This window comes from Capricornis sumatraensis, chromosome 4, assembly GCF_032405125.1.
Source record: "Capricornis sumatraensis isolate serow.1 chromosome 4, serow.2, whole genome shotgun sequence".
NCBI classification, from domain to species: domain Eukaryota; kingdom Metazoa; phylum Chordata; class Mammalia; order Artiodactyla; family Bovidae; genus Capricornis; species Capricornis sumatraensis.
Window position 1 is genome coordinate 155122939 of NC_091072.1, and position 15533 is coordinate 155138471.

Below are 15533 nucleotides of genomic sequence, written 5' to 3' on the forward strand. Positions count from 1 at the left end.
GCCAAACCCCTCTCATGGGTCCTCCATACCCCACAGGTAGAGCAGGGCATACCTCATGCGAGTCCTTCTTTTCAGAGGGAACAAGTGGAGCTCAGAGAGGTTGATGGACTAGCCCAAGGCCACACAGAGGGAGCAGCTGGCTCGAGATTCAGACCTAGGAGTCAGAACCCATTCCTCCTCAGATGTTCCTTTAGCCTGGTCAGCCTCTTGCTTGAGGGATAGAGGCTGTGGTGGGGTTGGGGTTGGGGGGCAACGAGGGAGCTGGAACCACTGGGATCTGGAGGGGCTATTAGGGATCCCTGAGGGCCGTGGCAGGAGGGTGGAGGGCTGGGACACTCCTCCCAGCTGGAGCGTATCTAAACTCAAGCGCTTCTCGCCCTGCATCTCACTCCCGCCCTCCTCTGCTCGGCCGCACAGGTGGAACCAGCTGGACCTGGCCATCGTGCTGCTGTCGGTCATGGGCATCACGCTGGAGGAGATTGAGATCAACGCGGCGCTGCCCATCAACCCCACCATCATCCGAATCATGCGGGTCCTCCGAATCGCCCGGGGTGAGGGTCCGGCGGGGAGAGCGGGGCAGGATGGGCCGCCTGCTGAGCAGGGGAGTAGCAGCCCGTCTCTGACACACACTCGACGCGCCCATGCTGTGTGCCCACACTTGCCCTCGTCCTGACAGCTCTGTACTGCACCCTGGTATGCCCTCTCCATATAACACCCTGCCCAGTGTGGTCCAGTCTCAGGTGGGGTTGAAAGGACCCCAGGGCAGCCGAGAAGACACTGGGTCCTCACCAGCCTTTCTCCAGCTCTGGCTGGGACACCTTGTCCTTGAAACCCTCTTTCTTCTCCCAGAAGCCTCCCTTTCGCCCCACGGCTGTCCTCATACTTGTTTCAAAAAACCTCCTGCCTCTGGCCTTGCCCTTCTATCTGCCCCGCCCATTGCCCCCAGATTCCAAGGTGGTGAGGGGCCGGTGGAGAAACTCAGCAGTCACCCTGGGGCCTCTCCAGCCAGAGAGGAAGGGAGATACCCAGGGGCACTCGCGCACTGGTCATTGTGGCCTCATCACGGTGACTTACGTGCTCATTCACACACTTGATATCCCTCTGCACCCTTGTGCCTCCCCTCCTCCTCTCGGGCTTTTTAACACTGCCACCCCCCTGGGACCTGTTTGTGTGCTCCACCCCCATTCATCTGCACCCAGGGGGTTGTAGTGTGGCACCTCGTGCACGCTCCTCCACCTTCTCGCTCTACTGCATTCACACGCGCACACGCGCACAGGCCTGTCCCCGCTGGTCTGGGCTGAGTGGGCTGGGTTGGGTGTTGCCCACAGTGCTGAAGCTCCTGAAGATGGCCACGGGAATGCGGGCCCTGCTGGACACCGTGGTGCAAGCTCTGCCCCAGGTAAGAGCCGCCCCTCTCCCAACCTGGCCGTCATCGGTGTCCCGCTGGCCCCCCTGGGGGGCGTGGGCTGTGACTTCCCTTCTCTCCAGATCTGCCCTGAACCAGGCAGAATCTTGCCTCCAGAGAAGCAATTGTGAGCTCAGGGCGTGAGAGATGGGCGGGTTCCCATTGACTTCTTCCTTCCTTTCTTGGCTGAGCACTTGGTCCCTCCCGCCACCCCTCCCCCACCTGCCTGCTCTGTACCCAGGTTCTGCCCCCAGGAGTCTAGGGGAACGACAGAGGCCTCAGGGCAGTGTGGGGAGAGGCCTGCACATGGGGAATCAGAAAAGGCATCAGGCACTTTGAGCATGACCTTATAGGGCGGCTTGACCTTGTGGGTGGCTTGGTAAGAGGTGGTGATGTGGACAGAGAGGTGACAGGTATGACATTCTAGGAGGGGATAGCGTGAGACACTGACCTGGGGGTGGGCACCCTGGGAAGTCAGGAAAGTGCCCCCCACCATTGGTGAGGGGAAGGGAGGTAGCGTCAGGGCCTCAAGAGTGCATCTTCTGTCCTCCTGGGAGCTCTGCAGTCCCAGGCCCCTCCTCCCCTCTGACCCAGCTACTGATGGCTCCTCTTCTCCCTCCCCTCAGGGCGGCCTCACCTCGCTCTGAGGTGAGCCTCATATACATTCATGTATTCACTATGAATCATCTAGTCTTAAGGAACTTTGGGTGTCTTAAGGTAAAAGGCACAGATACAGCATGCTAAAGATGAGGATGAAAGATTAACAGCCCAGGGAAAGTGAAAGCAAATTCTCTCAGGCACTTGGGCTGAGGATGTTGAGTTCCATTCTCAAGTTTGGTGTGAGCTTCCTGGCAGCCTCGTTGCAAAGGGAAAGCGACACAGCAGACAGCAGGTCTGGATGGAAAGCAAGGGCTTTCATTCAGAGAGCTGTGGTCTTTCCTAACATGAAATTCCTTTGGAAGAATTTGTCACATGGGAGATGGGAGTGAATTCTGGGCAGATAGTAAATGGGTTGGAGACCAGACTCAAGCCTCCCTGAAAGTCAAAGTGTTAGTCACTCAAGTCGTGTCCGACTCTGCGACCCCATGGATTGTAACTCGCCAGGCTCCTGTGTCCATGGAATTCTCCAGGCAATAATACTGGAGTGGGTAGTCATTCCCTTCTCCAGGGGATCTTCCTGACCGAGGGATCAAATTCGGATCTTCTGTGTTGCAGGCAGATTCTTTACCATCTGAGCCACAGGGAACCTATGGTCAAAGCCCAGTGCCCTGTGAGAGCCTGGGGATGAGGTGCCTTTATTTTTCTTGCTTGTGAAATTGGGGCGAGGGGTGGTGGTGGTAGTAGTTCTTATCTCAAAGGGTTGTTGTGAGGTTTAAAATAGTTAAAGCTTGTAAAGCACTGGATCTTAAGAAGGACCATGGAAGCGGATCCTAAGGACAGGAATGGGGGTGGCAAGTGTGTGCCCCCCGCCTGCCTGGCCTCCTGGCCCTTTCCTCTCTCCCTTTCCCCTTGTTCTGATCCCTGGGCATCCTAACCCTACGTTGGCATAGAGTACATGGAGATGCCTAGGAGGTCCCAGCTTCAAGTAAGAGACATGGGATAGTAATTACAACTACTTTTAAGACATGTGTGTGCCTGGGACCATGTGGTATTGGGGTGAGGGGCTTACCCCTCAAAATCTATTAGCCGATCCTGGACATTTCCTTGGTTCTTTGTAAAGTGACATGAAAACAAAACCTCAGCCCTTTCCTTCCAGGCTTTGTCTCAGGCACACTGACAGGAGGCATAAGGGAAGTCTTCTCAGCGGAGGTGACCCCTGATCTGGGTATTGAGGGGTGGGGAGTAGGTGTTTTCTAGGCAAAGGCAGAGAGAAGGTCTTCCTGGCACAGAAAACAGAATATGCAAATGGGGTTTGTTCTCTGTGTGGCTGGAGTCTGGAGTTGGGTGATCAGTCTGGGAGGGGTCCACAGGGCTTGACCCCAGCAGCTGGGGCCTCACACCTGGCCTCAGAGGTGCTCAGTGAGAGCTTGTTTCTTTAATAAGCCAGCATCATTTAATTAGACACTGTTGGTATGATTGTGGTGCAGCTCAGAAGGAAACCCTTGTCTGGAGTAGAGAAAAATTAGGAGCCTGTGATTAACACGGTTTACTTTTCAGCAATTGACACAAACATCCTCAGATTCCATTCATGCAGGTCTTCTGAGGGTTCTCAGCGACACTTCCGTTCTAGGGCAAGAACATGTTGGAGCCTTATCTTACCCATAACATGAGTTAAAGGTGGTCTCTGGCCTATAGATAGACTTGAAACAGGTTTGAAATCTGTGATAGTTTTCTCCCACCGGAGCTGTGGGAGGGGGGTGGCTGGGTCTGCAGGAGGCTTCTGGGGGGCCCAGTCTTGCATGATTCCTGTGTTCACGCCTTTCTGGGGCCAGGGCTCGTGCTGGCGCAAGGAAGCAGATCTGATTTACCCCAGCCGTGCCCCTGCCCTCCAGTACTTCCCAGACTGGCAGAGACAGTGACAGGAACGCAGCAGTTACACTCAGGCTGTAAGACTGAGTCCCCGTCTGTCTGAAGGAATTCAGGCAGGCTTCATGAAGGAGGTAGCATTCTTGATGTAACTTCCTTTTCCCCCTCTCTCCATTCACCCGTGGGATGGTACTGACCACGCACAGGTGTAGAAGCTGTGTGCAGAGACCCTGGGGACAGCCTGCTAGGCTTGACCTCAGTCCTACCACTACTAGCGGTGTGGACCTGGGCAAGGACTGCACCTCTCAGGACATCTGTCTCATCACCTGAAGAATGGGGGTAAACAAGAGTCCATAGATCATTGTGTGCAGCCACGACTAAGGAATGCTTGAAATCAGACCACTCATAGGAAGGGCTTCATGCTTTGTCACTTCGGTCGTGTCTGACTCTTTGCGACCTCATGGACTGTAACTCGCCAGGCTCCTTTATCCGTGGGCTTCTCCAGGCAAGAGTACTGGAGTGGGCGGCCTTCTCCTAACCAGGGGAACTTCCTGACCCAGAGGTCGAACCCACATCTCCTGTGGCTGCTGCACTGCAGGCGGATTCTTTACCGCTGAGCCACAGGGGCCACCAGTAAGGGCTTCACATGTGTTCTATTATTGTCTTGTGCCCTGTGCTGGACCCAGCCGGCCCTCCAGGAGGTGGGGCGGGAGGGCCAACACGGACACAGAGCCTGCCCTGACCCTCAGGCTGGCCCTTTGCCTGGAGCCTGCCGTGCCCCCTCCCCGGACCCTGCCAGCCCCACCTGCTGTCCCCACAGGTGGGCAACCTGGGCCTCCTCTTCATGCTGCTCTTCTTCATCTATGCCGCCCTGGGAGTGGAGCTCTTCGGGAAGCTGGGTGCGTGGTGCTGAAGCTGGCCTGGGGGGTGGGCTATGGAACAGGTCTGGTAGTGGAGGGAGGGTCCCGGCAGGGTGGGGAGGCCTGAGCCACCCTCCTCCAAACAGACTGTTATGCCATGGTCTCTGTGATGGGGAAATGTTCCCACAGCGAGCCTTTGGGGGCTGGATGGGTGACCCTCAGCCATCCACACCCCCTTCCCAGTGTGAATAGAGGCTTTGGAGACATGCTCGCCTGGGTCCGTGGGCACTCCCATACCTGTGCAGAGGACCCCCCACTTGAAACCCCCCCCCCAGCTGTCTGACCTCTCAGGGAGGCCCCTTCCAGTCCCACCTGCCAGTGCCCATCCCCAGTCAGTGCCACCCCAGTAGGCAGAGTAGACAGGCCCAGACTGAGGGCGATGCAGCCCACATCCAGGCAGCCCTGCACAGGGCCAGCTCCAGCAAGCTGGGCTCCTCTGGGCATGAGCCCTTACCCACCTTAGCCCAGCTTCTCCCTCAGAAATTGATACCTGGGTGGAGCGAGGAGCCAGGCTCACCTGAACTTGAGTCTCCACCAGCGTGCCACCTCTGAGCCTCAGTCTCTCCATCTGTGGGCGTGCACAGCCTGCACACGCCTCTGAGGTTGTCTGAGATGAGGCTGAGAGGCAGCAGCGCAGGGCAGGCCCTGCAGGGGACTCTGCAGCGGGCCAGGCTGACCCCACTCTCCTTCCAGTCTGCAACGACGAGAACCCTTGTGAGGGCATGAGCCGGCACGCCACCTTCGAGAACTTCGGCATGGCCTTCCTCACGCTCTTCCAGGTCTCCACTGGCGACAACTGGAACGGGATCATGAAGGTACACGAGGTGGGCAGGGGAGGGAGAGTCAGGCTGGGCTCTGCCTGCCAAGCGGCCCGTCACACACGGGGGGATGTGCAGAGCACAGAGACGCAGGGGGACCTACCCACGGCCCTGGGACACAGCAAGGGGGACATGAGGCCAGAGCGGGTTTCTGTCCACCCTGAATGCTGCGCTGGGATGAGGGCTCAGATTCGAGGGGACAGGACTCTGTCCAGGGCCAGGGACTCCAGGCACCACTGCTCTGGGAGCCGGGCCCTTGGCTTGCGCTTCACTGCCCATCACCCAGCACGGGTTCCCTGGTTCTGGCCTGCAGTTCAGCCTGGGGTGGGTGGAGACGGGCCTCATGAGGACAGAGATGAGGCCTGTGTCCCAGACCCCCGGGCCTCGCTGCTAGCTCCCTGCCGCATCCCACTCTCCCCCATCCCCGGTGCAGGACACGCTGCGGGACTGCACGCACGACGAGCGCAGCTGCCTGAGCAGCCTGCAGTTTGTGTCACCGCTGTACTTCGTCAGCTTCGTGCTCACGGCCCAGTTTGTGCTCATCAACGTGGTGGTGGCCGTGCTCATGAAGCACCTGGACGACAGCAACAAGGAGGCCCAGGAGGACGCCGAGATGGACGCCGAGCTGGAGCTGGAGCTGGCCCATGGCCTGGGCCCCAGCCCGCGGCCACCCGCCGGAGCCCCAGGGGCGCCCGTGACCGCCCACGGGCCAGGAGGGGCGGCTGGCGAGGGTGACCCCGAGGGCTGCCTGCGCCGAAGCTGCTACTCGCCAGCCCAGGTGGGCGGGGCCTGGAGAGGGCAGCGGGGTCGCCGAGGGCTGGGAGGGCAGCTGGGCTGGCGGGAGTGGGGCTCAGGCAGAGAGCTCAGTCGTTCCGGGCCCCGTTCGCTCAGCTCCATTTCAGGGGTGACCCTGTGATGCGGGGTCGGGCCCAGGCCACGGGCAGAGAACCAGGAAGGCAGCCCGCGCCCGCCCGCCCAGCCATCCCGAGCTGGCCGATAATCCCACGTGTCCCCACCCCGTCCCCGCCCGCCTAGGAGAACCTGTGGCTGGACAGCGTCTCTTTAATCATCAAGGACTCCTTGGAGGGGGAGCTGACCATCATCGACAACCTGTCCGGGTCCATCTTCCACCACTACTCCTCGCCGGCCGGCTGCGAGAAGTGTCGCCATGGCAAGCAGGAGGTAGCGGCAGCGCCCCCGACAGAGCTGGGGCCTCGGGGTTGAGGGGCTGGCACCAGTCCTGGTGGAGGGCCAGCCTGAGGGGTGAGCCGCTCTGGGTGGAGGCCCACCAGGGCCTACTTGATTGAGGCTGGTCCCAGGGGGCTGTGGTGGACGGGCCTCCTCCCCGAGCCCAGCCTGGCTTGATCCTCTGCTCAGTGCAGGCCTGTGGTGTGGCCTTAGGAGGTGCGAGGCCCCGCTCTGGGCCTGTACACAGCAGGTGCTCAGAAAGGGCGCTGCCCACCGTGGTGGTGAGTGGCGGGCGCCAGCAGGAAGCCCAGGCATCACCTCTGGTGCAGTGTGCCCTTTCTGTGACATCAAGGGGTCACCCAGGACCATCGTCCCAGAGCTCAAGGCCTGAGCACCCTGGAGCCTCTTCCCAGGGCCCCTGCCCTGGTTCCAAGGCTCAGTCCTGCCCTCCCCAGGTGGGGTTTCCCTGATGGGCACTGCAGGGCATCCGTGGCCTTGGGCCTGTCTTGTGCAGGCTCAGGAAGGCCCTGTACCCTCTCCCCAGCCACGTGGGGCCCTGAGCACCTCCCTAGGAGGGTCCAACCCCCAGGGATCCCCTTCAGCCTAAGGTGACTTCAGACTCCCCAAGATCCTAGGGGCTCACAAGCACCCCCAGCCCATGAGGGCAGCCTGCACAGGGCTACAGGTGAGTCAGACCCAGCAGCCTTGAAGGGCATTTGGTCTGCTTGGACCAGCTTTGGTTCACACCCCTCAGCAGCTCACCTGCCCGCTGGCCCAGCTCAGGCCTGGCACTCTGGCGTCTGTGACATCCTCGGGTCATCTCCTATCCCTAGCCCAGGCTAGGTCCCTGCACAGGATGGACGTGCCATCTGTGCTCAGATCTCTTGCCCTCTCTGACTGCTGCCCTGTGTCTCTCTGGAGGACCAGCCTGCCCCACTGCAGCCCCAGGGGTGACCCGAGGTGGCCCCCTCTCCCTGCAGGTGCAGCTGGCCGAGACGGAGGCCTTCTCCCTGAACTCAGACAGGTCCTCGTCCATCCTGCTTGGTGATGACCTGAGTCTGGAGGACCCTGCAGCCTGCCCTGTCGGCCCCAGGGACGGCAAGGTGAGCACCCAGTGGGCTCCTGGGCAGGAGGATCTGAACTGGCAGCCTGGCCTCCGCCTGCCATGCTGGGACACCGCCCCTTCCTGGCGCACCATTTAAGTGGCACCCGCTGCATGCTGGGCCCTCATCTCCTGTTGGTCAGATGAGGGCTGGGGACAGAGAGGTGGAGTGATTTACCTGAAGTCACACCGCAACAAGCCAGGGCTCCAATCACAGGATCCAAGTGGCCCTGGTCACTCACTGTAGCTTTGGAAGTTTTTTGCTCTATTGGGAGTTGTCCCTGGTGGGCGCACTTTACAGGGGGACCGGGGGAGGCTGGAGAGTCTAAACAGGTGCAGACACCTACTGCGTGCCATTCTGTCCGCACTCAATGTGCCCGTCCCCCAGCTCTGTGCGTTAGGGGTGATGTGACTCCATTCCACAGGCCAGGGCATGAGGGCTCTGAAAGGTGAGGTAGCTTGTCCTGTCACACAGCTGGGCACGGTCCCCAACCTCTGCCCTCGAGGTGGTCAGTCTGAGGGAGGCCAGGAGGGCTGGAAGGGCTGCTCTGTTGACCCTGCAGACTCAGGGAGGGGAGGTCTGCCGCCGGGCTTGTGACCTCAAGGCAGAGTCATTCTTTTTTTTTCTTTTTTAAAGTATTTATTTGTTCATTTGGATTCCCTGGTGACTCAGATGGTAAAGAGTCTGCCTGCAATGCAGGATACCCAGGTTCAATCCCTGGGTTGGGACGATCCCCTGGAGAAGGAAATGGCCACCCACTCCAGTATTCTTGCTTGGCGAATTCCACGGACTGAGGGGCCTGGTGGGCTCCAGTCCATGGGGTCGCAAGGAGTGGGACACTTGGGTCTTAGTTGTGGCATTCAGGATCTTCACTGCATCGTGTGTGGTCTTTTGTTGGCACACAGACTCTCGTTGTGGTGTGTGGTCCCAGTAGCTGCATCGGAGGGCTTAATTGCTCCAAGGCATTTTAGTGATTGCCCAGGCTGCAGGAGGTGCGAGAGCCCCTGGCCAAAGGGGGTATGCAGTGGGCCTCCCCTAAGAGAGTCTCTGTCCCCCTGACCCCTGGCGCAGCCTGGATTTGGCACCACCGCCCTCAGGGCTGTCCTCCATCAGCTCCAGGAAGGCGGGGATGGGGGGAGTGGATCTTCCTGGCCCTCTCTGTCCCCCTTCTGGCAGCTGACAGCCCCTGTCCCCCTCCGCCCCCAGCCCCTTCCTGCATCTCCTGCATCTCTGCACTGTTTACCCACACAGGATGTTGGGGTGCACAGTTTCTAGGGTCTGGTGGGTGTTAGGTGGGTGCTGTTTTATTAGGACTCAAAGAATGGTTCATAGGGGGCTCATCTACCTTGGAAGGGGCATAGAGGCAGATTTGAGGCACATACTGTTCAGAGGAGACCTTGGGCTGCAGGGTTGAAGAAGGGCAGGGCTCAGGGAGTGCCAGGAAGAAGAGCTGGTTACCAGAAGGAGTGGTTCCTCTCTCATTTATGGATGTGGAAACTGAGGCTCAGCCACAGGAAGGGACCTGCCCAGGGTCACGCTCACAAGGGGGCTTTGAAGCTGCTTGGTCTGTCTTCTGGTGCCTTCACCAGCTTAGGCTTGGCTTTTTTACTGGCCAGGGTCTGTACCACTTGGCTACAGAGACAAAGAAGACCCTCAAGAGTCTCAGGGTCACAAGGGGAGTAAGTGGGGAAATTGCTACCTGCCTGGGACATCAGAGAGGGCTTCCTGGAGGTGGGGTCCTTTCACCTCCAGGAAGTTTTGGAAGATGATGATTGCTGGCCAGGTGAAGGAGGTGAGGAGAAGGCCGTCCCAGGCAGTGAGAGCAGCGAAGCAAAGGGGTGTAGAGCAGGGGCATGAAGGCAGCTGTGGTGGGCTGTTTCCCCCTCCACCATCCTGCCCCTTCCACCTCCCTTTCCCTGTAGGGCGAGCCTGACCCGCCTGAGCCCATGCGGGTAGGGGACCTGGGCGAATGCTTCTTCCCCTTACCCAACACGGCCGTCTCATCGGGTCCGGAGAACTTCCTGTGCGAGATGGAGGCCATCCCATTCAACCCCGTCCGGTCCTGGCTGAAACACGAGGGCAGCCAAGGTGAGGGTGGGAGCCCCGCCAGCTCCCATGGCCCTGATCTCTGGTGTTGGCTTCAGAGGGAGCTGGCTGAGATTTTTCCTTAGCAATTTTGCCTAGACTATTACATCGAGTCCAGAAAGAACCAGATGGTTAATTGACAATAAAAGATAGGAATCTCAGGCCTGATAGAACAATGACAGAAGACCAGGAGCCAAATAATACAGAGAGATGAGGTCATAATTATACCAAAAAATCTGGGCTAATGGATGATTCACACTGAGTGTCCTGGGAGCTGTGGGGAAAAAGGAAACAGGTTGGCACACACAGCTCTCATCAAGCAGAAGGCAAGCTGCCTAATTATTGAAGTGTTTTTCTAGAGCTGAATTTGAGAGGTGTTTATTCCACAAGATTGTCACACAAGGTGATGCTGAACAGCAGAGAGCCTGTGGTCCTCAATAGCTCTTTCGTACAAAGCCCTACCCTCAGTGTCCTCTGTATGCACTTTGGGCTTATGGCTGGGCTCTGGGCTTGAGGACAGAGGACTTGACTGGCCCATCACAGGTTCACCTTCACCTCCAGTCTCTCTGGAAGGTGATGGGATCTGGCTTCATAGTACTGGCTGGGGAAGGGAGGCAGAAAGACGAATTCATCAGAAGAGGGGCCCTGAGATCCTGAGCCACCCCACGTACTCTTCTGGGAGGAGGCTTGGCCTTGAGCACCTTCCAGGAGCTAAAGGTGGAGTGACTCTTCCGAGGACCTTCCTAAAGCTGATGGCCTCTGGACTGCATATGATGGCTGAGATGCCAAGACCCCAGACCTCCTGAATCAAAAGTTAGGGCATGGGACCGAAGAGCCTTTCTGATCAGACGAAGTCCCATCTTCTTTACCTAACCTTTCATTAGCGTTTTTCCTGAAATAAGATGACATAGATGAGGAATCCCCCTTACCTGGGGACATTTGCGCTTCCATCCTCATCCTGGAAGCCACTGAGGGGGCCATGGGCAGAAGTTGCTGTCCCCACCCGCTGAACTGCCCCTGCTCTCATCTCCACCTCACCTTCCCTTTGCCCCCTCCATGCGCAGCACTCTCTGCTCTGCTGTGCAGCGTGGTGCCCACCTGTGTGCTGTCCTTGGATGGGGGCCCCCAGGCCTGGCCAGGCCTCGAGGGTGTCAGCACTGGGGAGCGAGTGTCTTAGTGAGCACTGCTGTTCATGGGGCTTGAGCTCCATAGCTGCCTCTTGCTCTTACAGCCATGTCTCCACTCCTCGAGGTGGGCAGCTGGTCCCCATTTAAAGGGGAAGGAACCTAGGGGGGCTTGAGCCTGGGTCTGCTTGGCTCCAGAGACTGCCATCACCCAGTGCCCATCCTCCCAGGGCTCACAAGGCAGGCTCGGTGTTTCTTGCTCTCACAATGGACTCCAAGGCTCAGAGAGGGAGGCTCGCCTGTGGAGTCACAGCCAATTTGTCGGGGGGCCCTTCCTGCCAGCCTACCCTCAGGGGCCCACAAGCCTGAGCCTGCTCCCCTGCCCCTCTCCTCCCTCCCCAGCAGCACCCCCGAGCCCTTTCTCCCCGGATGCCTCCAGCCCACTCCTGCCCATGCCGGCCGAGTTCTTCCACCCTGCCGTGGCTGCCAGCCAGGAAGGGCAGGAGAAGGGCGCCAGAGCCGGGACCCTCCCCAAGATCGCCCTGCAGGGCTCCTGGGCCTCCCTGCGGTCGCCGAGCGTCAACTGCACCCTCCTTCGACAGGTACGGTCCCTCCCAGCTCTCAGAGCTCTCCTGTCAGGGGACATGCGAGGGGGATCTTGAAATCCAAGGTGAGGGAGGAGGGAACGGGGCCCAACCAAAGGCACCAGGCAGGGCGGTGCCAGGGACACTTGGGAAAGGGGCATAGTGGAGGGAGGAGGTGACAGTAGAGGCTGATGAAGTGGACAGGGCTAGGTCCTAGGGCATCTGGGGACAGCAGAGTGTGGGGAGTGCCCAGGTCGGGGGCCCTGGAGGAGACCTGGGCTCTAGCTTGAGGGGACAGGGAGGAGGGGGCGTTGGGAGTCATTGCATGGTGTGGGGTGGGGTGAGGGGGTTGGGGCGTGATTGCTAGGAATGGAGGTCTCGGTCTGCGGGGCCGCCTGTATTGAACGGGCCAGGGCTGCCACCTGGGCACCCCTCAGGGCACAGAGCAGAAGGGTCTGCAGACCTGACATCCCTGGTCTAGGGTGGGGATGGGGGGAGCGGGGGTGGGGGAGGCACAGTGCGGAAGGCACAGTCAGCCCAGGGCTCCTGCAGTTACTTGTTCGCCCAGGGACTGTTGACCCCAGCTACCCACCAGCCAGGCTACAGCCGCCTGCAGGGTGAAAAAATCCCTGCCCCCCCGGGGGGTTTACCGTTTAGCGTGCTGCAGGGATGTGCCAGGAGAGATGATCGGAATAAATGCACGGAAAGTGTAGTGTGTTTGGCAGTGGTGTGGGCCAGGGAGAATGCTGCGTGGGAGACGGCCGGGAGCTGGGCGGCGAGTGGAGTGCCGGCAGTTCAGGTGGAGGCTGGGAGGGCAGTGAGCACTGACACAGGTGTATCAGGGAAGAGCTTTCCAGGCAGAGGTGCGGGTGAGGGTGCGGGGTGGGGTGGGAGGAGCCAGGCGAGTAATGGGGGAGAGAGGGCCTACGAGGACGGGGTGGGGCCCAAGGGCTTTTCCTCCCAGCGAACTTGGATCCCCCTCTGCTGGGTGCCAGGGTCTGACTGGCGTCTGAGCAGGGTGACGCTGGTGGCACCCTGAGGACCAGGCAGTTTTGGGGAGGCCCAGTCAGAGGCTACTGCAGGGACCACCAGGAGGGCCACCCTGCAGCTCAGACAGCGGGGAAGCCTCACTAGGCCCGGTGTGTTCCTGAGGGGTCGGAGGGGCGGGAGGGGGTGTCCATCGGGGGAGGGGAACACCGGACGGCCCCCCGACCCCCTGTGGCCCTCCCCGCAGGCCACGGGGAGCGACACGTCGCTGGAGGTCAGCCGCAGCAGCTCGGCGGGCAGCCTGCAGACCACGCTGGAGGACAGCCTGACCCTGAGCGACAGTCCGCGGCGAGGGCTGGGGCCGCCGGCGTCCGTCCTGGGGCCCCGCTCCGGCCCGTCGCCCGCCGCGCGCCGCCGCCCGAGCCCGCGGGGCCGGGGCCCGTTCAGCCTGCGCGGGCTGCGGGCGCACCAGCGCAGCCACAGCAGCGGGGGCTCCACCAGCCCGGGCTGCACGCGGCACGACTCCATGGACCCCTCGGATGAGGAGGGCGCGGGCGGCCGGGCCGGCGGGGGCGGCGGGGGCGCGGGCAGCGAGCACTCGGAGACCCTCAGCAGCCTCTCGCTCACCTCCCTCTTCGGGCCGCCGCCCCCGCCGCCCGGCCTCCCGCCCGCGCGCCGGTTCAGCAGCGCCAGCAGCCTGGCTGCCGGGCCCGGCCGCCCCCGCGCCACCGCCGCCCCCGGGCCCCGCGGCCTGGCCCGCAGCCCCTCCTGGGCCGCCGCCGATCGCTGCAAGGACCCGCCGCGCCCGGCCGAGCCGGCAGTCCCCCGGGACCCGGAGGCCCCCGAGCCGCAGCCCCCGCCGCCGCCGGGGCAGCAGCCGTCCGGGGATGCCGCGAGCCAGGGGAAGAGATGAGGGCCGCCGCCCGCCCGCCCCGTTTCACCTTTCTTTACCTCAGGAGCCAGGGGCAGACAGCAATACTTCGTCCAGTCCACCACCTGGACCTGGGCGCCGCGCCGGGGGGCCGCCGTCGGGGCGGGAGGAGCAGGCCCCCCCACACACCCCTGGTGGCCGAAGCTCAGAAGGGCCCAGCTGTGGTCCTGCCCGTGCGTATACGTGTATACATATGCATATACATAGAGAGAGACAGACATATATATTTATTTTTTCTACCGAGAGCTTATGACTTCCAGAAAGTGCTAAAGTTGAGCATAGCCGGAGGGGGCCCACTCCGGGGGCACTGGCGGCAGGAATTTCTGGTGTCTCTCTCCAGGGTTGAGAGTGGCTTCGAGAGGGCTCTCAGGCCTCTGAGGGTCCCCATCGTGGCCGGGGAGACAGGCCCAGAAGAAGAGGTGGAATTCAGGGTGCATTTTTTCCTTTAAAGAAGAAACGCTGCTAAGATCCCGCCCCTCTACATGTTGGGGTGTCTGTCTTGTTCCTGACCGTCTAGTTGTTGTGACAGTCCTTCATAGATGCCCCAGAGCACACAAACTCTTAGTCAACCAGTTAGATGTCTTTCTTTAGAAAAACCAGGGGTGAGTCCTGGTGTTACTTTTAGGATGGGGTGGGGGTGGAAGGTGGCTCCACGACTGAGCAGGGTGGGGGGCCTCACCTTTAGGTGAGGTTCCAGGGGCTTTTGCCCCCAAGGAGCTGAGAGCAGCAGGGCTGCAGGAAGGAGAGGGACAGTGGAGGATTAATCAGATGAGGTATTTTGAGGTCAAGGGAACCCTCCTGGTCTGTGCTGGTCGGGCTGTCCCCTAGGGCTCCTGGGTTCTGACAATCAGTGGCCAGTTACTTATTGCCTTTTACCCCCACCCCAGGGTGGACCCTGAGCCACGGCCATTGCTGGAGGCTGTACACACCCCTCCACCCCCTGTCCCCTGACCAACTCTGCTCCCTGCCCCCCATCTTCCATGGAGTTCAGGGTAAAACAGATCTGACAGGACCCTAAGTAGGGGTAGGGGTACCTACCTGGGCCCTGGGATCAGCTGTGGCCCCTGCACCTTCCCACGCCCGCCTGGCACCTGGAGACCCACATCCCCACATCCTCTCTCCCTGCTGCCTGCCTCTGAGTCTCTGTTTTATTCCCCTTCCCAGCTTTCCCAAAGCTGCAATACTTCTCAAATGGGTTCCTAGACGGGTATTTATTTGAATAGTTTTGCATTTATCAGATGGGTATTTATTTGAATAGTTGTGCATTTATTTCAGTACTTATTAGGAAAAAAACCCCAGTACATTGGACCCATGACGTCACATAGTGCTCAGATCAAGGCTGGGTTTTGAGCAGTGAATGGACTTGAAGTCATTTTGAGGAAGAAGGCTGGGTCACGGTGATGCAGTGATCTGCAGACACGCAGAGGCTGTGGGGTGGGAAAGGCCGAAAGCTGGGGACTCACCACCCTTCAGCAATAACCAGGCCCTCTGCCGGTGTGAGAGCCTCTCAAAGGCTTCGGCTGGCCCCGCTGAGGGGCCCTTGACCTTGTTCCCAAAACCTGACCTTAAAGTGTTTGGCTTTGGGCTGGGCAGACAGGTTTGGGAGAAAGGTCTTCTTGACAGGCCCTGAGTCTTCTGGGTGGCAGAGGGACCCCTGGGGTCTGGGCATCATGCAGAGGGAGGAGGTAACATGGTCTGCAAAGCCTTTCCCCAAGAGCTGGTAGGGGGAAGGGTTGTTTGGTCCACTTCACACCTGAGAAAGCCAAGGTCCACCCCAGCGGGTAAAGGGGCCACCCCAGGACCCTCAGAGCCAGGGGAGCAAAGAGGCTGGGGCGCCGTGGGCGGCCAACCCCCGAGTACCTGAAATGTGAAACAGGGACCCTGTGTTTCAAAGCAGGTGGATTTGGAAAGTCACAGCCGGG

The 15533-nt window shown here is 60.2% G+C and overlaps 1 protein-coding gene across 1 annotated transcript in view; it reads left to right on the forward strand.

Annotated features, from left to right (window-relative positions):
* Nucleotides 1–13593, forward strand: part of CACNA1I (calcium voltage-gated channel subunit alpha1 I) — a 111721-nt gene extending 98128 nt beyond the window's left edge. Inside the window, exons 27-36 of the mRNA XM_068970653.1 lie at nt 418–551; nt 1329–1399; nt 4692–4770; nt 5485–5606; nt 6043–6387; nt 6645–6791; nt 7778–7900; nt 9823–9988; nt 11515–11711; nt 12928–13593. Of these exons, the coding sequence (XP_068826754.1) occupies nt 418–551; nt 1329–1399; nt 4692–4770; nt 5485–5606; nt 6043–6387; nt 6645–6791; nt 7778–7900; nt 9823–9988; nt 11515–11711; nt 12928–13593 (2050 nt within the window). The remainder of the gene's footprint in view (nt 1–417; nt 552–1328; nt 1400–4691; nt 4771–5484; nt 5607–6042; nt 6388–6644; nt 6792–7777; nt 7901–9822; nt 9989–11514; nt 11712–12927) is intronic.
* Nucleotides 13594–15533: the final 1940 nt, after the last annotated feature.